Source organism: Stenella coeruleoalba (genome assembly GCF_951394435.1).
Source record: "Stenella coeruleoalba genome assembly, chromosome: 11".
NCBI lineage: Eukaryota > Metazoa > Chordata > Mammalia > Artiodactyla > Delphinidae > Stenella > Stenella coeruleoalba.
This window is the reverse complement of record NC_137157.1, coordinates 10,194,351-10,222,307: the sequence shown is the minus strand read 5'-3', so window position 1 is coordinate 10,222,307 and position 27,957 is coordinate 10,194,351. Positions and strand designations below refer to the sequence as shown.

Sequence of the window (27,957 nt, the reverse complement as noted above, 5' to 3'; positions counted from 1 at the left end):
TCAGCCTCTCAACAGCTCGCTCCCCCAAGCCTGGGGCTTAGTGTTCCCCACCCCCATCCCCTCTAAGAGGCTTTCCGCTGGGAGGGGAGAAGGGCCAGGCAGCCACCGCAGCACAGGGCCAGGCTGGGCCGCGTGGTGGGGCTCCCCGTCCCAGGCCCATCCAGGGAGAGCTAGAGATAGGGGGGCCCCTTCACCGCCTGGAGCTTCGGGCAGAGAACACAGAGAGCCCTGCCCTGGGGGGTCCGAGTGGTACAAAGGGCACAGCCCTGCCCTGGAGAGACCCCACCAGCCCTAATCACCTCAACTCCTCGCCCGCCCTCCGCCCCCAGGCCACATTCCAGGAGGGGCCTCCATGGCTTTCCCCTGGATAAGGCTAATCCAAGCCAGAGCCTGGGACTGAGGGGGGTGGGGATGGGCCGGAACAAAGGGTGCTGTGTCCCAGGGCACCCGAGGGTGACTTGCTGATGGTCCCAGGCCTCAACCACTGCCATCCGTCCGGCTCTAGGGAACCCACAGCAGAAATGAGCCTGGGCCAGAGAGGGGGGGATCCAGCTTGCAGGAGTTAGGCCAGACCTAAAGACTTAACTTAAAATGAAGGATGTGAAGGGCTGGGAGGGAGTGAGGCCTCCCAGGGAACTGCCAGTGACATTTAGAACCTTCTGGACTCCCTTCTCAGTGGGAGGTCTCCATCCCCACCCTGTCCCACCCTGTCCCCCAAGTCAGACTCCACCAGTCCCGCTGCCGTGTCTCACTTGCTTTATTTCTCACCGTTTACAAAAGTTAAACAGGGGAGGTGCGTGGGGCAGGGGAGGGGGTGTGCGAGGGGCTCCTCCCCAGTGGGACAGAGAAGGGGGAAAGAGGTTGGGGGGCATGAGGCAGGCCCCCAGGGAGAGTCCGGGGCCCCTGGAGGGGAAGAAATGGTTCTGTCCCCCACTTCCGGCTGCTTTATTTTGAAGTCCCCAGACCCCAGGCCGGTGCCTTTGGAACTGCTCAGGCTGGGGCGTGGTCTGGGGAAGGGCAGCTGCCCCCGGTACCAGGGCCCCGGCTCCTTGGATCCACTGCTGCTGCTTCTGCTGCTGCCAGCTCTGGGCAGCCCCCAGGCAGGTGTCGGGGGGACGACCTCAGACCCCTGGTGGAGGAAGGCACCTCAGTGGATGAGGGGCGCTGAGCGGTCATTGGTGACAGTGGGACGCAGCTTTACGGTGGCAAAGGGGTTTGTGCCCCTGTTGGGGGAGAGGAGGGGGTGAGAGGGGCCCAGGTCCCCAGCTGGCTGTGGATCCAGGGAAGGCAGCTGGGCATCTGAGCCAGGTGTCCCCCCTACCTCCTGTCCCCGTCGGTTCACCTCCACTCACGCCCACCTTTGTCGCCCCTCCACAGCCCTCTGCTGAGCCCGGCCCCCTCTGACCCTCACTCAAGGACTCACCGAGGGAAGAGCTCTGGGGGTTGCTGCTCCCAGGACATGAGTTTCTGCAGTGAGCGGGGAGGGAGGGCCAGGTTTGGGTGGGAAGGAGCAAGAGAGCCCCTGCCCCACCCCCCACTCCCCAATCCAGCAGGGCAGAGCACTGGACCAGAGGCCCCTGCAGCGCCAGGCTTCTGGGAAATGAGGCCCAGCCTTCCGAAACCCAAGATGCTGTGAGTTTCAGACTTGAGGAGCCTCTGGGCCAAAGTGCCACCTCCCAGGGCCAACACCGCCCCCAGGGGAGGCCTTTCCAGGGCTCCCAGCAGGGGCCCAGGGCTCCCAGCCACTAGAGGAATGCATTCCCCCCACCCTCCACCCCACACTCAGAAGCCCATCCCACCCCTCCCGGCACAGATGGGCAGACTGAGGCTGGACAGAGCCAATGGCAGGGCAGGGAGGGTTACCTGGTCTCCAGTCTTCCTGCCCACCGGACCACCCCAGGGTTGAGGGCAGCCTGGGGGAGGGGGCTCACCTTGATGTCACTGGCCACCCCCATGCTGCCCATGCTACTTCGGCGGCTGCCAGGCAAGGGTGTAGATGCGGGGCTGGGGGTGCAGCTCGGGACCCGGCTCGGGGTTCGGGAGCGGGACTGGCCATCCCAGTAGTCTGAGGGTGCTGTGGAGTTGCCTGGCCGGTCCAGGAGGTCATCAAGGCTGTGGCTGCCCCGGAGTGGGTAGGACCTGAGCCCAGAGAAAGGAGGGACGGGAAGGGGGTCAGGGGTCAGGCCCTGCTGCACCCCCCACCCCCACCCCATCTGCTGGGCCCCTGAGCACCCTACATCCTCCTCCCTTGCCCCTGGGTGAGAGGAGACTTGGCTTGAAGGCAGTCCTGAGAGGAGGCAGAGGGATGGACACATGACCTTCACACGTAGAGAGATGGGGGTGCCCTTTCTCCAGGAGCTGAAGGAGGTTGGGCTAACTCTGGACTGCAGCTCAGAGATGCCCTTCCTGGTGGCTGGGGCCACCCCCCACTGGAGTCCCCGCCCCTGCCCCATCTCTGACCACAGCGGTACCTGGAAGGCAGCTCATTCATAGGGCTCATGGGGTTCATGGACGTCACTGGGTTCAAGGGGTTCGTGGGATTCATGGAGGTCACGGGGTTCAAGGCATTCATGGGATTCATGGGCAGCTCCTCCAGAGGCTTCACATAGGCCTCGGGGAACCAGCCGCTCCTGTGGGGTGGAAGCAAAAAGCCCGACAATGGTGGTCAAAACACCGTTTCTAAGAGGAGCAGATGATTACTGGGCACTGCTGTGTGCCAGGCCTGGCTCTAAGAGTAACTCATTTCATCCTCTGAAGGAGGTCTTTCCTGACATTCAAAGTCACTCATCCAGCCTCATGTCCCACCAGGGGCTGGGGCGCCTTAGCGAGGAGGAACTGGAGATCCGAGAAGGAAAGCATTGTATCCAAGGACATGTGGTGACAGCTTCATTCCCTACTTGCTGAGTATCCACCACACGAGGGCCCACGGAGAGCCAGATGCAGTCCCTGTTCCCCAGGGGCTCCCAGCCAGCCGGGGTGGGGGGGGCAGACAGACCCACAGACAGATGATTACAAGGGTGAGGAAAAGGGGACCGGTTGGGGGGACCAAAGGCAGCTGTAGGAGCCCAGAGGATAGGGAACCAGAGCCGGGGATGCCTGGCTACCAACCCTCCACCATAGGCCCTCTGGTCCCGGTGACCCCAGCCACCCTGTCTTGGAGTCTTTGTCTGGCTGGAGGCTCATTACTGCATCTTCAGAGCAGCCAGGGTTGAGGGAGAGGCACTATGACCCATGTTCCTTAGCCTTTTCAGACTCCACGGAACCCATTAGATTCTTGCAGAACATCTGGGAAAGTGTTCTCCAAACAGCCACCTTAGAGCCCCAAACCCGATCAATAACATTCTCACCTGTAGGTAACTGGAAGCTATTTCAAGTCAAACTGACAGAGTAAAACCATTTCAGATCGTTTTACTTCTGTCTTCACCATCAAGTGCCTACTGATGAAACTTGCCATTGTTTTCCCTAACCTGAGTCACAGAAAGAATAACGATGTCCCAGGAACGCGGTTTGAGAGCTCAGATCTGGGCGGTTTTATAATCAGGTCCCCAGGAGGTTTGCTACACACCTGTTTTGGGGACTTTCAGGGAGGCACCCTGCTACCCTCTGATGCGGGTCTGCAAAGCAGGTGTTTTTTCCACTACTCGTGTTCTTAGTCGCGTCTCTACCCACCGGCTCCTCTTTTCATTCCTGATCCATGCGGTCACCTGCCATCCACCCATCTATCTACACGTCATCCCATCCATGCATCACCCATCCATGATCCATGTGGGCAACCACCCAAGGACCACCAATCCACTAACCCATCCATCAGCACTTGCCCACCTGCCCGCCTCTCTATCAACCCACTCACACACCTCTCCAGTCACCCATTAATCGATACATGCACCCCACATCCGTGCATCCTCCCATGCCCCCTTCCATCTACCCATCTGCTCACAGGAGCATGCGTCCACCTGCTCACCCCATTACGCCCTCATCCATCCTCCACCTGTCCATCTACTAATCACATGACCATCTCGGCAAGCGCCCTCACATGCACTTGCTGACTCCCCTGTCGACGCTCCATTCATTCATCCCCTCTTCTTGTCCTCATTCATTCCTCTCTCCTTAGCGTGAGTGGGCGTGGGCACCACACAGTCTCTTGCCCATAAAGCCCTGTGGGGGGCATTGCCCGGCTCCAGCAAGCTCCCACCTTCCCCTTTTTCTTTGGCAGAAAGAGTGATCCCTGCTTTCCTCCGGGCTTACCGCGACTGCAGTGTACTCCCTAGCCTCCCCCTTCTACTCATGGTGTCAAAAGCAGCCCGTTTATGTTCTTTAAGGATTTCCACTGCGCCTGACTGCAAGGAGGTGAGCACACTCAGCTTGCAAGGTCCCAGCACCGCCCCTGCGCCTGGCCCCCCTCTCTGTCCATTCCCTCCGTCAGAGCTTGGCGGACTCCCTCAGGGTAGAAGGCAAGCTGCCCCCTCTCTTAGTGTAAAGCGCAAAGTAAGTGCTCAAGCAATAGGGTTTCTGTATTGTTCCCACTTGTGAGAGAACCTTCCCATTCCCCATCCTCTACCACCCTCTCAAGGGCCACCACCCTGAACTTGATAAAGAGACTCTTCCTACCCACGTTGAATGGATGAGGAAACTGGTGTGGGACGAGGAGGGGATGGGGGATGGGGGATGGGTTGTTCGAAGGCCCAGGGACAGCCTCCATCCTGGAAGACTCAGTTGCAGCTGAAGTCCAGGCTTTCCGGTCCTCCTTCCAACCCACCCTGCGCCCCGAGGCTCCTACTCACGTGGATGAGCCCTCCAGCTTGCCATAGAGCCAGCCGTTCTGGGCCTCCGGTACCAGCACCTCCACAACGTCTCCGGCCGAGAAACGCAGCAGCGTGTGGTTGGCGCCCTCCGAATGGGAGACCAGGGCGCGGACTCGCCGGGCGCCGCCGCCGCCCCTGCAGCCCGGGCGCTCGCCGAAAGAGTTGGAGCGCGAGCGCTCAGTGCTGATGCTGTAGAGCGAGGCTGCCGAGGGGCAGGAGAGCGCCGCGGCACGTGGGTGGGAAGTTCTCCCTGGCGTCTACCCTCGATCCCTCCTGCTGCAGCGCAATCTCGGTTCCTCTTCCCGGCCCTGGGTCCCCAACCTGGGTACCTGGCCCTCCCTCTGCGCTTCGGGCGCCGGGGGTACTCACAGGCGGACGGCGTCCGGGGCAGGGACCGGCGGTCTGGCTCCAGCTGGGACGCGTATCTCGCCTCAGTGGGCTCGGGGCCGTGGGAGCCGGAGCCGTGCCGGCTGCGTGGGGAGCCGAACTCTCCCAGAGGCCTCTGGGGCTGCGAGGGGAGACGGGCAGGGGAGGGTGGGGCGGGGAGGGGCGGGGCCGCGGCGCCCTAGTCCAGCCCCCACCCCCAGTCCCAGGCGTCGGCGGCGTAGGGGTTCTCTGGCCTGCGGCCGAGCAACCACGGGGGCGCCGAGGTCACGCTGGGGCGGAAGGGCCGGCCGAGGGGCGCTTCGAAGGACGGGACCCTCGGGGGGAGGAGGCTCCAGGCGGAGGGCCTCAGGCCCCAGGGCCCCGCGGAGGGTGCCGGGGGCGGCGGGGGCGCGAACGGCGGCGGGGGCGCGAACGGCGGCGGCGGGGGCGCCCAGGGCCTCACCATGTCCAGGCGGGTGGGCGTCAGGCGGCCCGAGGGGTAGGGCGGCCCCAGCAAGGGGCCCAGCAGGCCCGGGGAGTGGGCGCGCGACGGACTGCGGCTGGCCTCTGACTGCTCCTTCCACAGCAGCACGCGGTTCTGCAGCATCCCCCGGGCCTGGCCGGGTGGGGACACGGGGGTCAGCGAGATCCAAGCAGACCCCAGAATCCCGGGGACTCAAAACTGGCATCCTAGACCCGGGAACTCGGGCCCTGCAAGCTGAGGATGACCGGACTTTCCAGCTGGAAGGAACCAAAGATCGCTGTGGTCACTTTGGGTTCACCCACTGGCCAGCCCTCCCGGTCTTTTGTCAAAGGCCCCTCACTTTTCCTGGAGGAGTTTCCCCTGACCCGTCTCTCAGTCTTGTGCTTTGACGGGGGCTCTCCCACTGTCTGATGCAGGGGTAAGGGTGCAGTCCAGGCTTGGCTACAGAGATGGAGTCAGGTATGTGCACCTACCCAAAAACTGTTACCAAAGAACCCAGTCCCGGAACTTACCCTGGAACAATCTGGAAAAATATATTCTCTCACCTCACGGGGTTTGCTAAATGGATAGAGCGAAGCCGGCATAGGACACTTCAACTAAGCAACAGACAGTGGCAAATTTCTGATGACATCTTGTGTGCTCCTGGATCCAACTGTACCTGAAACCCTTGAACTTCCCAGTGACTAAAATAATAAACACCTTTTCTGTTTAAGCCAGTTTGAGTAGTTTTCTAAAAGAAGACATCCAAATAGTTTTTCCAGTCTATCCGTTTAGTTTACATAAGCATCCCTTTTCTAGTATCTGCCTGAATACCTTCAAGGACAGGAAACTCAGCTGCTGACCACATAGTCCATAACAACTTAGGGTGGGGAGGTTTTAAATGTTAGACCTGCTGTGTGTACTAATCATGTTTTTAATTTTCTGTACTTTATGATGCTTTGACATCGTGAGGCCTTGTCAATCTGAAAAGACTGCACCTCACAGGGCCAGATAATTCCTAGAGATAAACAGATTGCTTGGAGCACACCTTTCATATGCAAACCAACCAACCCAAAACCCATATCCCCAATCACCTCCTTCTAATTCACACACCAAACCAAAGTTTCCCCTGCCCTAAATCACCCAAGCCAGGTACCAGACAATTAGAATAACCCCTATAGCCCAGAGCCCACTGAAATCATTCAAACCATCCAATCCTAAACTTACTTAAACTTGCTTACCCGTCTTTGCCCATCCCTTCCCATGGAAACCATAACAAAGGTTCTGGGCCATGCTTTCCCCTGGCTCCTTCTGCCTCTTGACCAACCCCCAGTACGACTCCCATGTGGCCCTGCGTAGTGTGTCATGACCCTTTCTCTTGGGAAGGGTGATATGTAATAAAACTTCTTTCAGTGGCATTGACCTCTCTGTGTTGTCGCTCAGGTCATCCTAGGTACAATCAAAACACTCCGCTCTCCAGTTATCAGTGTCTCTCCATTTTCTACTCCAATACTCGATCCCTCAAGGCCAAGTTCAGGACTGTCACCTTAGGAATAATAAAAGCTTCCCTTTGCTGAGCATTTACTCTGTGCGAGGCCCAGTGTTAAAGACTTTACCTCCATTATCCTATTCGATTCTCCCAGGAGCCCTGCGAGGTAGGTGCCATTATTATCTTCATTTCATAGAAGATGCTGAGGGTCAGAGCAGTTAATGACTGGCTCGAGGTCTCTCATCCAGTAAGCAATGGAGTGGCCTGTACTCGTCTGTCTTGAGGAAGCTTCCTGTGACTACATTTCCATGATTTTTCCCTTCAGTCTGGCCCAGCTGCTGAAAATTTGATCTCAGGCAGCAAAACAGAAAGCCTCAGTGCCTCAAGTCGCAGGAGGAACTAGTTCAGTTGGTGGCTAGGTGGCCGCCCCCTCTGTTGCCTTGCATAGTTAATTAGCAAAACAGCACAAAGACAAAACTCCAAAGGCCTTCGTGCGCTTGTTTCAGAGGCAGTAAGCAAAGTGAGACCATTAAGTTTTGCTTATCGTATTTAAAAAAGGGTTTTTGTCCAATTTGAAAGTGCCTGCCAGGGTGCTAGGGGCTTCTCGGAGTAATGGCCTCAGCACTGAGTCTTGGCCTGGACGGCACTCAACTTCACTGGCTCCCCTCAGCCCTGCCTTTAGGCAGTTTAGCCAGTGGTTGGGAAGAAACGTAGAGGAGACCAGGGGAGAATGTTAAAAATATTTACAGAGTGGAAAAGCCATTCTGGGACTTCCCTGGTGGCTCAGTGGTTAAAAACCTGCCTACTAATGCAGGGGACACGGGTTTGATCCCTGGTCTGGGTAGATCCCACGTGCCGTGGAGCAACTAAGCCTGTGCACCACAACTACTGAGCCTGCGCTCTAGAGCCTGTGAACCACAACTACTGAGCCTGCGTGCCGCAACTACTGAAGCCTGTGTGCCTAGAGCCCGTGTTCTGCAACAAGAGAAGCCACCGCAATGAGAAGCCCGCGCACCGCAACGAAGAGTAGCCCCTGCTCGGCGTAACTAGAGAAAGCCTGCATGCAGCAATGAAGACCCAACGCAGTCAAAAATTTAAAAATTAAATTAATCATGTAAGAAAAATATTAAAAAAAAGAAAAGCCATTCTAAGTATGATACAAACCCCCTAAACTATAAAAGACTGATAAATTTGACTAAATAAAAATAATTTTTTTACCACGGCAAAACTCACAATAAGCAAAATCAAATGATAAAGAACAAACTGGGAAAATAATTTGCAACTCATCACTATGAAAGGGCTAATTTCAGTAACATATAAAGAGCTCCTACAAATTCATAAGAAAAATGGAGGAAAAGATACTGACCTGTCACAGTAAAGAAAATCAAATGGCTCTGAAACACGAAAAGATGTCAATCTCACTTATAAGACAAGCGTAACAAGTGTAAAACTACACTGAGATACCATTTTTATCTTTCTGATTACCAAAAATCAAAAAGTTTGCTTGCATACTGTTGTCAAGGAAACAGGGAATCTCCGCCATTGCTGGTGAAAGTGTAAATTGGTACAGCCAATGCTTATATCCCTGGACTCACCAATCCCATTTCTAGGCATTTATCCTAGAGGTATACTTACACAACTGCGATAAACCCAGAGAAGCTGACGGTGAGGTAGAAAGGCGTGTTATTGACTAGACTTGGACTAAGCAAGGACCGATTATTGGAGGCAGATGAGAAAGACACCTTCCTGTGAAGAGTTCTTTAAATCTTGTGCATTCTGCGTACAGATATACTTAACAGGTAAATATTTATGCTTCACTGTCTTAGGAGTTAGATCGTGTATGTCCTAAAGCCCAGCTGGGTCAGACAACATGCTACCTATTCCCCTGTACCTAGGGGAAGTCTGGTTCATTCAATCCACAGCTCCCTTCTGAGGGGGCGATCACTCAGCAGGAGGCAGCCAACGGAGGAGTCAGCTCTCCTCTTAATGTTGGAGGCTAACTGTTCAAGACACAGGCAGAAAGCAGTTTCCTTCCAAAAGAAGATGTACACACGGCCAGTGGGTACAGGAAAAGATACTCAGCATCAACAGCCATCAGGGAAATGCAAATCAAAACCATAATGAGATCCCACTCCACACTCACTCAGATGGCTAGAATCAAAAAGACAGTCACAAGTATTGGCAAGGATGTGGAGAAATTGGAAACCTCATAAACTGGTAGTGGGACTGTAAAATGGTGAAAGAGTGTGGAAGTTCCTCAAACAGTTAAACATAGAGTTACCATACAGTCCGGCAATTCCACTCCTATATACCCATGAGAAATGAAAACACACGTCCACGGAAAAACTTTTACGTGGATATCCATAGCAGCACCATTCGTAATAGCCAAACGGTAGAAACAAGCCAGGTGTCCATCAGCTGATGAGTGGGTAAGTACATGTGGCACATCCCGATGATGGAATCCTATTTGGCAATAAAAAGGAATGGTGTATGGACACATGCTCCAACACTGATGAACTTGAAAAACACGACGTTCAGTGAAAGAAACCAGTCACAAAGGACCACATATTGCGTGATTCCTTTCGTATGAAATTGCCAGAAGAGGCAAATCTATAGAGACAGAAAGTAGATTAGTGGTGGCTTAGCGCAAGGGGGAATGGGAGGATCAAGGAATGACCGCTAAGGAGCACTGATTTTTTTGTTTTTAGCAGTAATGAAATGTTCTAAAGTTGACTTGAGGCAATGGATGTGAATATACCACACCACTTTTTAAAAAATATTTATTTATTTTGGCTGTGCCGGGTCTTACTTGCAGCATGTGGGACCTTTTAGTTGCAGCATGTGGGATCTAGTTCCCTGACCAGGAATGGAACACGGGCCCCCTGCACTGGGAGAATGGAGTCTTACCCACCGGACCACCACGGAAGTTCCTATACTACACCGTTGAATTGCACACTTTAAATGGGTGAATTTCATGGTGTGTGAATTATATCTCAATACAACTGTTTAAAGGAAGAAGCAGCAGCTCCTCCCTGAAGGATCACTCAGTGGGGGTGGGGTAGGGTGGGAGAAGGCGGAGCCCTGAGCCCGGGGCTGGGTGCGGTGGTGAGAGTGGGAGAATGTCAGCCGGGGCTGGGATCAGTCACTGGATCCAGCCACGTCTCCCACCTCTGCTCAGCACCAGAGGGTCCCTGGGATCAGAAACAGAGACTCAGGGAGGACCTGGCAAGGTAAGGACCCCGAGGTGGGGAGGCGGGAGTCGGCTGCCGGCTGTTGGGGGCAGCTGACTGCAAGCACTCGGGTCTCCTGAATGGGAGCCTTTGTTTTCATCTTTGGAGGGGAGAGAGCAGGGGCAGGAGGCCCTAATCCCGCTGGGCTCCCGCATAGGCCAGGCTCCACCATCGCACCAACCTTCTGCTGGGGCGATTATTTCCCTCCTTTTCCAGATAAGAAAACGAGACTCAGAAATGAAATCACTTGCCAGAATTTGCAGCCAGGGCACAGTATTTGGGAAACTGAACAAGAATACAAAGAAATAGAAAGTAATGGAAAGAGCAATGAGGCTGGGGGAGGGGCAGCGGAGCCCACGTTTGTGGCATCAGGAAAGAGAGGCTGGCTGGCTGGCTGGGTCTCTCTCAGATACCAAATAGAACCAGAGCCTGATATGTCATCTGGGCTCAAAGACTATGTGTTCAATAAATGAATGAATGAACAAATGACATTGGAAAAATGCAAGGATTTTTAGGGAATGATGGAAGGATGGTTTCCCAACAGACCTGGCCCCTCCCCTCCTGCAGATTCCATCATCCCCCTCCCCAGAGGGGTCAACAGCTGGGCCAGGCCAGGGAGGTGGGCAAGTCCACATGCAAGAAGGGTGACTGGGAGGATGTGGCCCCTGTTGGACTTTCACAGAAGGCAGGACAGAACTTTGACCACCAGTGGGCTGGCCGGGGCCTGAGGATCTGCAAGTGAGAGGCCAGGCAACAGGGCTCAGGGGCCTGAGCAGTGCAGTCACAGAGACACTTGGGTAGGGCAACATCAAGTGTCCCTCCTGAGTGTGCGCTGAGAGGGGCTGCTGGCTTTCCTGAGTTCCAGCCATCCATAGGCTTGGGCAGCTGCTAGCCCCTAAGGTACTTCTTTGTAATTTAGAAACAGATGTTCTGTCTGGATGGACACAGCCTGGTGGGTACACATTTGGTGAGAGAATGGCCTCTTTTTTTTTTTAATTTTCTTGATTTTTTTTTTTTTTTTTTTTTTGCGGTACGCGGGCCTCTCACTGTTGTGGCCTCTCCCGTTGCGGAGCACAGGCTCTGGACGCGCAGGCTCAGCGGCCATGGCTCACGGGCCCAGCCGCTCCGCGGCATGTGGGATCTTCCCGGACCAGGGCACGAACCTGTGTCCCCTGAATCGGCAGGCAGACTCTCAACCACTGTGCCACCAGGGAAGCCCTTCTTGATAAATTTTTAAAAATTGAAGTATAGTTAATTTACAATGTTGTGTTAGCAAAGTGATTCACACACACGCGCACACACACACACACACACACACACATATACATTCTTTTTCAGATTCTTTTCCATTATAGGTTATTACAAGATATTGAGTATAGTTCCCTGTGCTATACATTAGGTCCTTGTTGTTTACCTTTTTTATATATAGCAGTGTGCATATGTTAATCCCAAACTCCTAATTTAACTCTCCCCCCACCCTCTGCTATCGCCTTCGGTAACTATAAGTTTGTTTCTATGTCTGTGAGTTTATTTCTGCTTTGTAAATAAGTTCATTTGTATCATTTTTTAGATTCCACATATATGATATGACATATATATCATATGACATATATATGTGGAATCTAAAAAATGATACAAACGAACATATGATATTTGTCTTTGACTTATTTCACTTAATATAATAATCTCTAGGTCCATCCATGTTGCTGCAAATGGCATTATTTCATTTTTTATGGCTGAGTAATATTCCAGTGTGTGTGTGTGTGTGTGTGTATCACATCTTCTTTAGAGGATGGCTTCTTTAGAGGATGGCAAAGGTAATGATGCTCCTTTCTTCAGGCAAACACAGTCTGCACCAGTATGTTCAGCTTGGAGAGCAGAACATAGCTCTAGTCTCAGCCAGGCTTCCTTGTGCAGTACACAACCTGTACAACCTTCCCTAGAAGCCCTGTCTGCTGTGGTTCTCCACATGAGAGGCTGAGTGACAGCTGATGCTTGCAAAAGGAAGACCTGGGGCAGAGTGGGGTCCCACTGGGTAGAGATTGCTCCATTCTCTTGCCCCCCCCACATTTGCCAGCACCACTGCCTGAGCCCTCGCAGTTCAGCTCAACCCAGAGTGGGAACAGGACCATGAGGAGGCAAAGGAAAGAAACAAGGCATCTAGTGGAGGACCCAGTGGTCAGCGAGGAGAACACAGCAAACCACCCTGGCAGCTGAGAGGAGGGAGTGACAAGCTTAACAAGGACTTGATAAGGGTACTTACTGCAAAACAAAGACCTTCTTACCCAGACAAAGCATGATGTTAAGATTTAAAATTGAACAGATGAACAGTCCGGGGTGGGATAGGGAGGGTGGGAGGGAGACGCAAGAGGGAGGAGATATGGGGATATATGTATATATATAGCTGATTCACTTTGTTATAAAGCAGAACCTAACACACCATTGTAAAGCAATTATACTCCAATAAAGATGTTAAAAAAAAAAAAGAGAGAGAGGACAGTCCTGTTGAGAACAGAATCAGTCGCTTGCAGATCAAAGAGAAATATCTCAAAATACTGAGCAAGAAGAAATGAAATAGACATAGTGGGGGAGAAGATGGTCATAGATGTGGAGGCTCAAATGATTGGAGTTCCAGCAAGAGAAAAGGTAATGATGGCAGAGAGATAATAATTAAAGAAACAGAAGAGGAAATAGCTCCCCAGACCTGAAGAAAGACTTGAGCCTGCAGGCTGAAGGGCCACTGACAGGCACTCATCTAGGTGGTACCGGGACAAGCTCCGAGTTGCAAGGACACAGAAAATCTCCAAGCATCCACAGAGAAAGAGCCTGTTACTTAAAAGGGAAAGGAGACAGACCAGCACCTGACTTAGCACCTACAACACCGAGCACTAGAAAACAGGGGCAAATCATCTTGGACCATGAGAAAAAAAAAGGCTGCCGCTCCTTCAACCAGCCGATATGCCCTCACCAGCAGGGTAAAAGTGAGACATTTGCAGAGATGCAAGGATTCCGACAGTGTATATGCAGAAAATACTCATGCAAGTTCTCCAGCCATGCCAATTCATCAAAACAGAAACCTCAAGACAGCCGGAGGTGAAAAGGATTGAAAACAGTGGTAAGCATTGTATCTGATCCTATGTGTGGTGAAATGTTAGTGGACGATGGTGGTGCACTGGCCATGGTAATATATGTAATCTAAGTACAGATTCTTGAAATAGAAGGGCCATGCTGCAAAGAAATGACTAGTGAGGGTCTGGAACTAAAAGTCCTGAAGTTTCTTGGCAAAACCAAGAGGTGGTGGTTTGGAAGGATTAGAAGAGGAGCACAGACGTTACAAGCCTCATCTTAGAGCATCAGGGAGGGCAGGAAAATCCTTCGCAAGGTCTCCCCTTATGGGGTGAGGGGAGCAAAGGACCAAGTAGTGTGTGTGTGGGGGGTGGGCATTATTTTTTGAAAAACATAATAGACAAATATATATGATTATGAGGGTCACAGAGTGAGGTCATCATGAGCAGAGATGAAAAGAACAATAGGCTTTCCAAAATAATAAAGGGGAGAGGGATGTGGAATTAAATAAATTAAATGACTCTCAGCTAAAACTGGGGTAGGGGCAGGCCTGTAGGGGGAGCTCACATACCCTGCTACGTAGCCTCAATTATTCCAAGCAGGAAGAGAAGCAAGCCCGCATCTCCCACAGGAAGTTGGTGCCTACTTTGTTACCCAGCAGCAGAAGAAAACTTCTCCCCCAACCCCCATCCCTGTGACAGCCCAGCCAATCAGACTGTAGCAGCCCAACCAATGAGAAACCTCCATACTTTGGACTCCCAGCTTCCTCCAATGGACTCTTTGGTTATTACAGCCCCTCCCAACTCCTCTCTTTTCCCCATAAAACAAGCTGTCAGTCCCTGTTGTCTGGATTTGCGCGTGGTCTGCCATACTTCACGTAACGTGAATTGCAGTTCCTCTGACTGTTCCTGAATAAGCTTGCTTTTGCTGGTAAAATAACTGGCTATTATATTGTTAAAGTTGACAGAGGAATGGATATTTTATCAAACTGACGAGAACAAGAATGGGAGAAAAAGAGGAAACGGCAAAGTAAATACAGTTAACTCAAGTTATCCAGAAAGAGTAGGGCAGGTATATCAGTTGTTCGGTTAAACGGGAATGAACTGAATTCTCCTACTGGAAGACATAGACAGACTGGTCAAAAGTCAAAACTGAGCTATATCTTTGTAACATAAAACACTTAAGAAAAGAGAAAGTAGGAAGGGCAATATTAATGTCAAAGTGGAATTAAAAGTATCAGACTGGATTATGAGATATATTATATACATAAATGGCAATATTTACAGAGAAGGTATAATAGTCAAGTCATAAACCCCACAGCACTAAACAACATGGCAGCTAAATGCAGAAAGCAAAATCCACTAGAAATACAATAGTCTAGCAGATCAGACAAAGCAAGACCATAGAAGATTTAAATACCATGAGAAAATTCATAGACAGTAATTGAATAAACCTATGAGTTAATGATTTTGTGAATAGTGAGTGTATGTAAACAGGAATGAAAAACTAAATGGTCCATACGTGAATGAATAAATGCAGGAATTAGCTACTGAATGTGAGAATTTTAAAAAATCATGACAATAAATGAATGAATATGTGCTGATACGAATAAAGAAATAGATGGAGAGAGTAAATAAGTAAAATAAATATCTCCAGGGTGGAAGGAAAGAAGGGAATGGGGAGGAAGGGAGGGGAATTCCCATGCACAGCCAGCTCACAGAGCGCACAGCCCCCAGAAGGCTTCATTTAGCTGTCCCCCAGCCCCAGCTCACCCGGCCAAAAAACTGCAGGAAGGTGTTGGAAAGCAGAAGGTGCTTCTCAGCCAGGAAGCGGTAGCGCCGCTTCTCTTCCAGTTCAGCTGCCCGCTGACTCTCAGACACGAAGGCCTGCATCTGCGCATGCAGCCGGTTCACGCTCTCCTGGGGGAAAAGGGGATTCTGGCTGGAGGCAGGGGGTGTGTCCCTCATCCCACTCCCACGAGTGCCAGCTGTCTGAAGCCTCTCTCTCCTTCCTGAACCAGCCACCTCCTCTCGGAAGCCTCCCCTGAGCACCCAGCCTGCCCTCGCTTCTGGGCCTGCCCTCTCGTGTGTATCCTCATCCTCACGAGCCTGGGTTCTGCCTGCCCTCTGGCCCGGGCACTTCTCCCAGGTAGGACTGGTGTCTGAGCCATCCTTCTGGCACAGGGCCAAGCACAGAAGTGAGAGAGTTGGTTTAATGAAAATGCAAATTAATTGATTAATAACCCCCTACTTGGGAGCGAAGATTTCAAAGAGGAGAGATATGAGCTTATTAAAGGAGCCAGAAGAGGGGGCAGGAAAGGAGGTAGAGGTCTTGAAGGCAGAGGCCAAGGATGGGGCCCTGAGCTCGGGAGGAGGGGCTGGCCTTAGCCAGGGGGCAGGAGGGAGGGGGAGGGTGGCGGGGCTGCTGGTGGATTCTGCCTTTGCTACCTTGATCAGGAGCAGAGTGCTGAGGGCCTCAGGTTTTCTCAATGAAGTAGGAGAAGCAAGGAGGCCAGGGGAGCGTGGGGAGGGCCAGGCAGCGACAGGACAAGGAGCGGCGCTGAGGGTGTCCCTGAGACAGTGATGCCCACGCGCCAGGGGCTGGCTGACCTCTCCAGCTATGCTTGCCACACAGGGTGGGGCGGGACACGCTCCTGGAGTTGGGCCAGTGCTGGGTGGGAGAGCTCCAGCGGGTGTTGGGTGTCCCCTCGGAGCCCCGTGTCGCCCCCAGCCCCTGCACCTTCATCTCCCGCGCATTCTTGTCCCTCTTGCGCTCCATACGCCACAGCTGGGACATGCACTTCTCCAGGTTGGCGGCTCGGTGGCGGTACTCCATCTCGTAGTGCTGGCGGCTGTCCTTGGATGGGGTGGAGAGAGGAGGGAGACCCCCGTGTCAAAGAGCTCAAGGCACCTGGCTTATGGGCCAGAGTACTGGACAGGGGCAGGGACTCAGCTGGGAACGTGTATAACCTGGGGCCAGTCAATGCCCAGCGCTGGCCTCAGTGTGCCCATCCCTCAAAAGGGGAGAGACGGTCCTGCTGGTGATGGGCTGTGGGGCCAGGATGCGTGGCCAGACTCACTTTGATGAACTGCATGTCCAGCTTGGTGTTCTTCTCCATGTGCTGCAGCAGGTCTCCATGGAATGTCTGCACCTGTGTGGAGTGCAGGGTGGGGGTGATCAGGGCGGCCCTATCATCCCCAGGCCCCAGAGTTCCTTGCACTGCTCACTCCAATACATTGCCCACTGCATTCCTAACACACCAGGCACCTCGCCAATCATCAGAGAAATGGGTAAAACAAGAGCACCTATTTGGATGGAGGATTAAATGGTTAAACATACAAAACATTTAGTGCAGTCCCTGGCTTGAAACACATCCTCCATAAATGTGTCGACATCTTCCGGTTCTTAGTCTCAGTCTGTGCCTTGATTATGCCTGGAATTTCCTACCAGTCTTCAAATACCAGCTTCACTGCCCCCTCTGCTGGGAGGCCCCCGACTCCTCAGGCAGAATTCATCACTCTCTCATTTTGTTTCTGGCATGTGTACAACTTGTTTGTTCATTGTTCGCTCCTCCAGCCATAAGATGGAATTTCTTGCTGGGCCCCTGGTCATAGCCTGTTTGTATGGGCAGCATGAACAAGATCTGTCCCATCTCTGTGGCCCCAGCACCGTGGGCTGGGCCTGGCCCAGCAAAAGAGCTCACAACTGTTGAGGGCTTCACTGGGGTGGCAGTTTCCCGTGACAGGTGAGAAGGAGGTGGCTGACCACTTGGGTGACCAGGAGGACCAGGAAGGCTTTGGGGCTCAGGCTCAGAAAAGCTTCGTTCTAGCCGTTTTGGTTCTGCCTCCAATTTGCCCTGTAACTTTGGATGAGTTGCTGCCCCTCCCTGGGCCTCAGTTTCCCCATCTGTAATAGGAAAGTTTTGCCCAGATGGTCCCTAAGGTCCAGCCCTAGAACCCAATGAGCTTGATTCTGTGGGCCTTGGTGGCCAGCTGGCATGTTCCCCTGTGTCCCCCATCAGTGCTCCCTGGGTCACTCCGTGTTGTTAGGACATCAGACCTAAATCCTTCCATCTGTACTCTCTGCAAAGAGGAGCATCTCCCATCCTGCTGCCGCCTCTGGGGACACTTCCAACTCTGCTCAGCCTTCTCTGTCTGCCTGGCCTTTCCCCTCAGGAGTCCCGGCTCAAGAACCCTCGGTGGGGGATTTCCCTGGCGGTCCAGTTGTTAAGACTTCGCCTTCCAATGCAGGGTGTGCAGGTTCGGTCCCTGGTCGGGGAGCTAAGATCCCACATGCCTCGCAGCCAAAAAACCAAAGCATTAAAACAGAAGCAATATTGTAACAAATTCAATAAAGACTTTAAAAACAAAAAAAAGAACGCTGGGTGGATCCTGCCTCCTGCCAGGGGTGTCCCCAAGCTGTGCTGTGGGAGCTCTGTCCCTCAGGAAAAGGAATGCTGGCCGTCAGGAAAGACCAGTAAATTATAAAAGTTCTCAGTTTTTCTTCTACAGTTGTTTCTGAAACCTTGCTAACTGCTCTATAAGGGAGCTTGGGTGTGGCCCCCTCAGGACGAGCCGGGCCTTAAACCCCTGAGTGTGGCTGCCAGTGTGTGTTTCGGGGGGGGGCACGGGATCAGTGTTACAAGCCTTTCTGAGTCCCCATTTCTGCCCCATGGGGGCCCTTTTCTGCTGGATCCAGGCAGTAAGGAAGTGAGCCTTCCTGACCTATACCTGCGGGACCTCCCGGTTCAAGGTTCTGCTCCAACACAGGACGTATGTTCCTGAAAACTGCCACATCCTGCCAGATCACCCAATTAAACAACAGGGCTTATGGAAGATGCAGGGTTGGGACTGATGCTCAAAACCCAGGCAACGTGGCAACCAGAGCATTAATAGAGACGGTGAATGGTACCTGGAGACATGAACTTGAACCACACCTAAGGCCGTGGAAAATATTAAAAATGCACAAAACCAATAGAATGGACACACTGGCAACACCTGAATTACTGCAGAGCTGGCTTGTTGAGGTGGTTCAGGAGGAGGTGGGGCTGTCATGATGGTGGAAATGGGAAGCTGCGACACCCAACCCCAGCTGAGAGACCCGGGAGGCTGGGGGGTGCTTGTCCTCCCCAGGGAGGCCTGGGTGCAGGAGCTCTTTTAAAATGTTCTTAAAATACAGCCTGGGGCTTCCCAGGTGGCGCAGTGGTTGAGAGTCCGCCTGCCGATGCAGAGGACGCGGGTTCGTGCCCTGGTCCGGGAGGATTCCACATGCCGCGGAGTGGCTGGGCCCGTGAACCATGGCCGCTGAGGCTGCGCGTCCGGAGCCTGTGCTCCGCAACGGGAGAGGCCACAACGGTGAGAGGCCCGTGTACAAAAAAAAAAAAAAAAAAAAACAGCCTGAAGGGCTATTTCTCTCAGTGCAGCAGACAAGCTGGGGGCTTTACCCTTCTTCCTAATTCCTAACTTTCCCCTCCCCTCGCCTAGGAAACCTCACTTATGAACAAGCCACCTTCCACGTCATAGGGTATGACTCCTGCTTCTAGTCGCGTAGGGACTATGTCACGCCACGGAAACATGCATTAGAGCAGGACAGGATTAAAGCAGGTGGATTGTAATTCTTCTCGTTACCAGGGCTTGGCTGTGATCGCCAACAGCATAGAGGACACAGACCCAGGATGCCCCAATCAGACGGGGCCCAGGCATCAGTGGTTTAATGGAAAGTCATTGTCAAGCTCTCGAAGAAATCGATCTAATAAGATGTTGATACTTGAAGAGAACTTTGAACTCTTGCTGTGGGGGAACCACAGGACTGCCTATAATTAGCCGGTGGCTTCTGAAACAACAAAGTCACCAAACCCAGGGCAGGCTGAGGAATTCCCAGCAAGTCAGAACAGAGGCTGCCGTGCCCTGCTCCCCTCCCCCTGGGACACGCTCCATTAGCGGGGTCCTGTGAGCCCCTCAGTACAGAAGCTGAGAGCAGACCCACTGCTGAGAACATGCACTGTAAGTTCTACGTATCGAGTTTTTCCAGTAACTTGAGAAATCCTTTTGCTTTTGATTCAGGAAAATCCCTTTGAAAGAATTGTCTCTGTGGGCTGACCCCAGCTCCTTTCTTCCCATTTGCTCTTGAACACCCTCCATCAGGCTCCTGCCCCACCATGCCAGAAAGAGTGTTGTTCTCAAAATCCCTGAGACGGCACCTCGCTAAGCCCCATGATCAATTCTCAGGACTCACCCAACTTGCCCCTTCATCATCATTGGACACAGTTGGCCACTCGCTCCTCCTGAGACAAGTTCCTCCCTCAGCTTCCAGCCCACCACCCTCTCCTTGTTTTCCTCACACGCCCCAGCTGCCTCTTCTCTGTCCTTTGCTCAGTGTCCCTCATCTCCCTGGTCCCCGAAGGTTGAGTTGCCCCGGGGCTCAGTCATGGGCCTCTTCCCTTCTCTATCTACACCACTCCCTTGGTGAGCTCATGCAGTCCACTGGCTGACGCCTCCCAGATGTATGTCCCAGCCCAGATCCTCCCCCAAACTCCAGTCTCATCCATATGACAATATGGGGTCCATTCAGCCAAGAGGAAGACACAAATACTGAAGATAGGCTATGAAGGTCTAACACACAGATAATAGAGTCCCTGAAGAAGAAACGCAGAGAAAGAGCACAAAAAAAAAAGTCTAAAAATTGTAATTCCAGACAAGTTTCCTGAAATTAAAAAAAAAGAGAACGATTTCAAACTACATATTGAAAGAGTATACCACATAACTAAGAATATTGTCCCAGACTGACCAATATCAAGAAATAGTCTGGAAAAGTTACTAGATTTCAGAAAAAGAAAAAAATTGGGCATCTAAGGCAAAAAAAGCAAGTGATTTACAATGGAAGAAATAGATTATCAGACTTTTCAACAGCAACATTCAAGATGAAAGAAAAAGAAAGAAAAGAGAGAAAGAAAGAAAGGAAGGAAGAAAGAAAGAAAGAAAGAAAGAAAGAAAGAAAGAAAGAAAGAAAGAAAGAAAGAAAGAAAGAAAGAAAGAAAGAAAGAAAAAGAAAGAAAGAAAGAAAGAAAGAAAGAAAGAAAGAAAGAAAGAAGGAAGGAAGGAAGGGAAGGAGGAAGGAATGAAACGTGAGCCAAGAATTTTATATCCAACAAATCTGACTTTCAGGTATCAGGAGAACAAGCTGTTATCTTGGTGTCAGAACTCAGAGAACATTGTTCACACGAGCCCTTCCTGTGGGGACAGTCAGAACAAGGCCAAAACGACGAGCAAGACATGGACACGTGGTTTGAGGTGAACATTAAATATGTGGTTACTTGTAAACAAAGATCAATGAGGGTGAAAGGGGAGCAAGCAAGGCGCAGCAGCTCTGGGTCCTGACAGTGTGGACAAGCGCAGCTGCACATACGGCGTTTTTCACACGTGGAAGATTTGTGGCAACTTTACGTCGAGCAGGTCTATCGGTGCCATTTTTCCAACAGCATTTGCTTACTTTGTGTCTGTGTCACATTGTAGTAATTCTCGCAGTAGCTCAGACTTTTTTATTATTGTCATAATCTGTTACGGTGATCTGTGATCAGTGATCTTTGATGTTACTATTGCAAAACATTACGACTTGCAGAAGGCTTATATGATGGTTAGCATTTTTTGGCAATAAAGTACTTTTAAATTAAGGTATGAACATTGTTTTTTTGACATAATGTTATTGTACACTTAATAGACTGCAGTATAGTGTAGACATAACTTATATGCACAGGGAAACCAAAAAATTTGTGTGACTCTCTTTATTGTGATATTTGCTTTTTTGCGATGGTCTGGAACAGAACCCACGATATCTCCAAAGCATGCCTGTATTTTGAAAGCGGGGAGATGCTGGGGAGAGCAAATGCAAACCAGATTTTAACAGTTCTCAGAAATCATATTGGTGGTGGTAGAATTACTATCATTATTCAGAGACTGTTGTGTATATGTAACATGAGATAAAGCAAACGGTAACTATGGGATATTCTTATTCTTTCATTCTCTGTATCCTTAAGAATCAGGACTTTTTTTTTTTTTTTTTTGGGCTGCGCCGCACGGCTTGCAGGATCTTAGTTCCCCGACCAGGGATTGAACCCGCACCCTTGGCAGTGAAAGCGTGGAGTCCTAACCATTGGACCACTAGGGAATTCCCAAGAATCAGGATTCTTGATGTGAAACAAAAGAGATACTGGTGCAATAGGGAAGAGGTTAAGTAAAAATCTAGTGCTGAATCTGAATTGGAAGTATCAGTATGAATTTATGAAGTGTTCTATCTTTAACTATATATATTGTCACGTATGTATGTGTATATATATGTTTGTACAAATGTATGTATGTATCTATGTGTGTAGGTATGTATCTAGGCATATATCATGTATCTAGGCATCTGTAGCATATCTATTATATGCACATGTGTATGTATGTCTGTCTGTATAGCACTGGCCACTGAAAAAGCCTAGGAGCAACGATCAACCCAATGGACACCCCTAGTGCCCAGATTATGGTCTTGAAATACCACTTTCCACTAAAAGCAAAAAATAAAAACAGGGCTTCATGGAGAGATGGCTGATTCTACGTGTAGAGCAGCAAAGTACCAGATGAGGGCAGAACATCTCGTCAGGCTGGATAGCAAGGAGACCGTCCGAACCATGAGAGTTATGCCAAAGGACTCGTGCTTTCCATTAAACCACTGATGCCTGGGCCCCGTCTGATTGGGGCATCCTGGGTCTGTGTCCGCTATGCTATTGGCGATCACAGCCAAGCCCTGGTAATGAGAAGAGGCTTCTGCTGGTTAAAGCGGGGACATTTTCAGCTTCAGTGAAATAATGATTGCAAAGGAGTAAAACACAACAAATATGTTTAGATCTATGAGACTGACTAGATACTAAAAAATATGATACTAAAAAATATTATAATGATGGTACTGGTAAAAAAATAAAGCTAACTGGTCACCTTCAGAGGATGACAGGGAGAAAATTCATGATCTTGGAAGCTGACAAGGCGGGAATAAGCCTTTATCCTGTCTTTCCCATAAGAAGCGTGCCACTGGGTAAAAAATAGCACATAAGAAGAAATGTCTCTTTAGAGAAATATTCCAGTTCATAAGTGAAAGAGCAGAATAGCAGCATCTCGTAACTCCACGTACGAGTGGGTGCGGACACACAGCCTCCATTGCTGTTACCGTCACAAGGCGGCAGGAGCCACATGCCTCCTGATGGAAGAAGCCAGCACCCACTCTAGTCTTGCCAAACGGATGGAACCTGAGTCTGATCAAGCTTCTGGGTCCAGAGGACAGAGGAACAAGCTGAGCTGCATGAGGAGTGTTTGGAAAACCAACAGGTCAAAAGGTCCCAGGCCCTTCACAGATAAATGGTAAGGAAAAGAAAGGGATGGAGGGGGAGCCAGTAGATTAAAAGAGACTCAAAGACATATTTAAAAAAAGAGAGCAAGACAAATTCTAGCATCCAGGGACATACAACTGGGTGATCAATTATGAAGAAACACAAGGCAGTGTTGGACCAGTGGTCCCTTTTGGAGGAAGAGGGGGTCTGTGATTTGATGGGGGCATGTAGAAGGGCTCCAGGAAAGGCTGGCAAAGCTCCTGACCGGGGTGGGAGTTTCAAAGGTGGTTTGCCTTGTAATGATTCATTAAGCTCGAATTTGTTCAGTGACACTTTCTATGCCTGTATTTTAGTTTACAATAAAAAAGGTTTGGTTTTGGAAAACCTAACTTGAGTCAGATCCTGTCATTCCTTTGCTCAATACACGCAGAGGCATGGCCGGAGTTCCGACAATGCCCTCAAGGCCCAGCCCCTTTAGCGGCTGGTCATCTCCACGCTGGCCTTCACTGCCTCCACTCCGGCCACGTGGGCCTCCTCAAGCCTTCCCATGTGCCGATCCCTCTGCCCAGGACAGAGGGTGTCTCCCACTCACTCCCCACCTCCATCAGGCCTCTTCTCAATGTCACCTTTCTAGTGCCTTTCACCTCGAGCATCTGTTAAAAATTGCATCCCTCCAATACTTGCTACCCCCCTTCCCTGGTCTATTTTTCTCCATAGCTTATTTTGCATCTAACCCATCACATCTGTACTCACTTACTTGTCCTGGGTTTTGTCTGGTTCCCCCTTGGGGAGAGCAGGGGGTTTTGTCTGCTGTATCCCCAGTACCCATAGCAGTACCTGGCACAGGGCAGTAAATAGTTGTCGAATGAATGAGCCCAAGGGGGAGGTGGCCTCTGGCGTGTTCGGCCCAGTATGGCTCTGGCCAAGGGCCCTGCCCTGTTGTCACAGCCAAGACGCTGGTACCCAAAGAAGGCAGCTCTCCTTACAGAGCAGGCCTGGGTGACACTCGTCCGCGTCCAGCCCAGGTGTGCCACAGGTGACATGGAGAGCCATCAGACACAAGGACAGGAAGTTGCAGGCTGCCAGCGTGACCCTTGCTCTGTAACTCCCTGCCCAAGCCCCAGGAGGTGGCACGGGCTTAGCGCTAAGCCTCAAAGTGCCTAGGAGAGGGACCAAGGGTCCTGGTTTTATCGAGTGTAGTGGATGCATGTTTTCTGCTGGTGAATTTGTTCCCCATTTCAACAGGGTTACCAGACTGATGAGTACTTTATGGTGTCCCCAAAGAGTACCCAGACCTCCAGTGGTCTCCCACACACACGTCTGAGAACCGTGCACTTCCACGATTAGTTGAAATTTCCTTCCGGACTTTCCAAGGTTCCTCACACCCAGCCCCGCCCACCTTTCCCTCTCTGCCTGCCTCCTATCCCCAGCTCTCTTCTGCCCGATGCCATCTCTGCACCTGCTCAGCCCCTGGCAACCTCTGGAAGGCCCTCTCCCTCTGGCCCAGCCCCGCTCCCTTTTCAAAGCTTATTCTTTCCTTCCCAGTCAGTGAAGCCCTGCTTGGTCCCAGGTCCCTGTCCCAGGCCCTGGGGTTACAGAGAAGACCGCGTCCCAGCCCTGGCACAGCTTCCAGTCTTGGCAGGGATAGAGATGGGGGTAAATTCTGCTTCTAATGATCATAGCTAAGGTACATAGAAGGCTACAGCTGCCAAGGTCAATAGTTTATACTTATTAATACAATTAATGCTCACAAGAATCCCGCAAGGCAGTTATTATGATTACGTCCATTTCACAGACAGATACACTGAGCCATAGAGGTTAAGTAGCTTGTCCAAGGTCACAAAGCCAGTAACTGGTGGAGCTGGGCTTTGAACCCAGGTGCTCTGGCTGCAGAGCTGGTTTTCTTCACCACACACTTGCTAAGAATGGATAGAAGCATCTGTTGAAGTCCAGAGGGAGGAGAGACTGAACTTGCCCAGGAGTCAGGGGAGGCTTCCTGGAGGAGGGGGTGACTGTACTGGCCAGCAGGGGTGGGGGTGGGTGGGTCCTAGGCTGAGAGAACAGCGTGACAGCAGCCCATGGTGGGGACGCCAGGCGTGTCTGCAGAGGGCAGCTCTTCCGGCTGGCTGGGCTGTGACTGGAGGCGCCAGGGAGGCTGCTGGCTCAGCAGGACCTGGAACCCCTTAGCGAGGGGCTGGGTTTAGTTCTGCAGGTGGCAGGGCCGTGGAAGGGTTTTCTCCTAGGTGTGTAAGGTCAGATCACTGGCTGCTCCCTGGGGAGGCAGGTAGGGGCAGGGCCTGATGCACGTGGGTGACGGTCCTTTCGCTTCCTGGCTCCTCCACTCACTCTGGAATCTTGGGCGAGTGGCTAGATCCCTGAGACTCAGTTTCCTCCTCTGTCAAATGGGGATAGAAATGGCACCTGCCTCCCAGGTTGCTGGAGCTTGAACAAGATGTGCAGGTAAGTGTGCCCAGCAGAGCTGGGCCCTGGCAGGTGCCCAAAAGGGCAGCCGCAGTTGTCATGTCACCAAAGTCCTCTCTGAGGAAGGGTGTGGAGACCCTCGTCCCCCATAGAACGCGGCCCACTCTCCCAAGTGACCCCTCCAGGCTGTGGGGTCTGGGACTCACCACCACCTCCAGGTCAGAGTTCAAGTGCCGCTGGGTGTCGGACATCTGCACCAAGATCTCACCTGGAGGCACAGAGAGCAGCAGCTTCAGTGCGGGGACCTACCCTGCCCACCCTCTTCCCACCAGCAGCTGTCAGAAGGGCCTGCCCAAGGCTGGATTTGGGGACCAAATTCCAGGGGTTCCCCATACGACTCAGGGCCTCTGGCAGCACCTGTCCCAGCCATGGCAAAGTCCTGCAGGGAGGGGAGCGGAGGGGCCCTGGCTCCAGACGAGAGTCTGGGCTCTGGGCCTTGGGCTGCAAGACCTGTGTCTTTGGGGGGGACTTCCTGGAAGGGCCAGACTGTAAAAGGAACCCTCTCTGGGACCTGAGAATGGGGGACAAGGCCGGTCCCGGGCCTGAGGGGAGGCACCAGGGAGGCAGGCAGAGGGGGGCCCGGAGCCTGGAACACAGGAGGAGGCCGGTGGGGGAGGGGGGCTAGGAGGAGTGTCCCCCAGGCCTAAGAAGATGAGTGGGGGAGATGGAGGGGAAGAGGCGTGCCTCACCCAGAATCTGCGAGGTGGAGCTCTGCAGGGCCTGCTCCCCGATCTTCTGGATGGCGTTGAAGTACACCTCTGCCGCCTCAGACAGAGCTGCGTGGAGAGAGGGACGCGTCCAGCCCCAGAGCCCTCCTCCGTGTGCCCCTCCCCACTTCTGGAGGCCTCTCCTTCTGGCAGGAGAGGGTGTGGAGGGGATGCCTCGGGCTCTGGCGTAGGTGTGAGTGACAGGGATGGGGTGCCCTGGGCAGCGTGTGTGGAGAGGGGGCATCGGCCAGAGGAGGGGGGGTGAAAAAGCGGGGGATGGGCTCTCCCTGCGGGGCAGGGCGCAGGGCCTCGGCCTGTTTCTGTCTGGGAGGGGGCGGGGTGCAGGCATCTGTGTGTGCCCGGGAGGGCGTGGGCAGGTGTGTTGTGAGGCATCAAGTGGGTCTGGGGGTGGCACGGGCCGAGGTCACTGCTGTGAGGACTCTGAAGTCCTAAAGGGCGGGGAGGGATTGGGTGACACTCAGCTCTGGGTGTGTCCCTGGCTTGTCCCTCGGCAGGTGGCTCACAACCCTCTGCTGATTAGCTCTGGGGGTGGGGCAGTTGCTGGGAAATGGGGGAGATGGGAGCTGTTTGCACAGGCGCTGAGCGAGTGGTGAGGTCTGGCTGTAGGTGGCTGGAAGTGGGGCAGGTCAGGGTGCCAGGCTGGGGGTGCAGAGGTGGCCTGGGTATGGCAGTGGGCTCAGTGGCAGCATCAGGGTGACATAGAGAAGTGTGTGTCGTTGGGGTTTTGAGAGCCTGCAGGGCCTGGCACTCACCGTGGAAGGCCCGGAGGTAGTTGTTCCCCAGGTACACCAGGTTCTCCAGGGCGGGGTTGAACTGCTCCATGATGCTCTGGAGTCCAAGGGTGGTGGGAGGGTAGAGATGGGGAGAGGAAGACGGAATGATGGGCCTCAGGATCAGGGCACCCCCAACCCCAGTGAGAAGCCTGACTCAGGGGAGCCCGCCTAGAAACCTGGAGTCACCCAGAATTCTGGCTCTCGGCTGCAAGGACCTCAGAGGCCAGGATCCAGACCGGGGTCCCCTTGGCTGGCTCCAGATCACCACCTGCCCAGCAGGAACTCGTGCCTGGAAGGTTCTCCTCCCACTGGCTGCAGCCTGTGGTCTGTCACAGCGCCCAGCTGGGCGTGGCTCAGCGCTGCCTTGAGTTCAGCCACCTCAGGGGCAAGGGCAGACCTTGCCCTGCTCAAAGAAGAGCCCCTGGGGAGCAAGGCTGTGGCCGAGTCCCTTGGGCCGCCGCAGGCCATGGCCAGCTGGAGAGCACCCTGTGTTGAGGACTTAGACTTGGGTCTTGATTCAAATCTCAGCAGCCCCTCTTCTTCCCTTGGTGACTTTGAACTAGCTGTTTAGCCTCTCTGGCCTCAGTTTTCTTATCTATCAAATGGGGTGATTATTTTCTACCTCAAAGATAGGGTGTTGTGAGGTTTACGTGTTGAAAGTGTCCTGCACACAGTAGGTGCTCAGTAAATGTCTATGGAGACGGCAGCAACCCCCCTGGAGTCGAGTAGGAAGTTTGAGTGAGGGGCTCAGAAACCAGAGAGAGACAGACAGGGAGACACAGAGAGAAAGAGACAAAGAGAGACTCCCCTACCCTGGGGCGGCCAGGTAGCTCTTTGGGCGGGCCCCCTGCTCCCAGCTAAGGCCACCCTGGGCGCTGTCCTGCCTCATCCAGTGTTTGGGAGTCTGTCTCAGCAGTCCTGTCACTCACTGGCTGAACCCGTGCTCTGGGAGCCTCAGGTTGGGGCTGGAGTGGCCGACTGCCCCCAGGGACCCCCACCCCCATGCCCACTGCTCAGCCCAGCCTGGTTCTAGGCCTTCTTTCCTGGAACACGCCGCTGCTATGCTCACTCTCTGTCCTCCAGAGCTGGCCGACCTTCAAGCCCTGGGAGCGGGGGCGGCAGCCGGGGCCTGGGCCACGCACACACTCACCTTGTAGATGGCCATGGTGGACCTGTAGAACTGGTCCATCTCGGGGGCCAT

At 52.6% G+C, this 27,957-nt stretch overlaps 1 protein-coding gene across 1 annotated transcript; it reads right to left on the bottom strand.

Moving 5' to 3' along the window:
• Positions 1-1,008: 1,008 nt before the first annotated feature.
• On the bottom strand, positions 1,009-27,957 carry BAIAP2L2 (BAR/IMD domain containing adaptor protein 2 like 2; the record flags this gene model as incomplete). Its single annotated transcript, XM_079937662.1, has 14 exons — positions 1,009-1,223; positions 1,424-1,467; positions 1,932-2,139; positions 2,472-2,630; positions 4,782-5,004; positions 5,172-5,310; positions 5,632-5,784; positions 15,189-15,335; positions 16,156-16,272; positions 16,496-16,567; positions 25,402-25,463; positions 25,945-26,031; positions 26,736-26,811; positions 27,907-27,957. 14 exons carry the CDS (start codon positions 27,955-27,957, stop codon positions 1,148-1,150), a joined length of 1,614 nt encoding a protein of 537 aa, XP_079793788.1. The 3' UTR covers positions 1,009-1,147.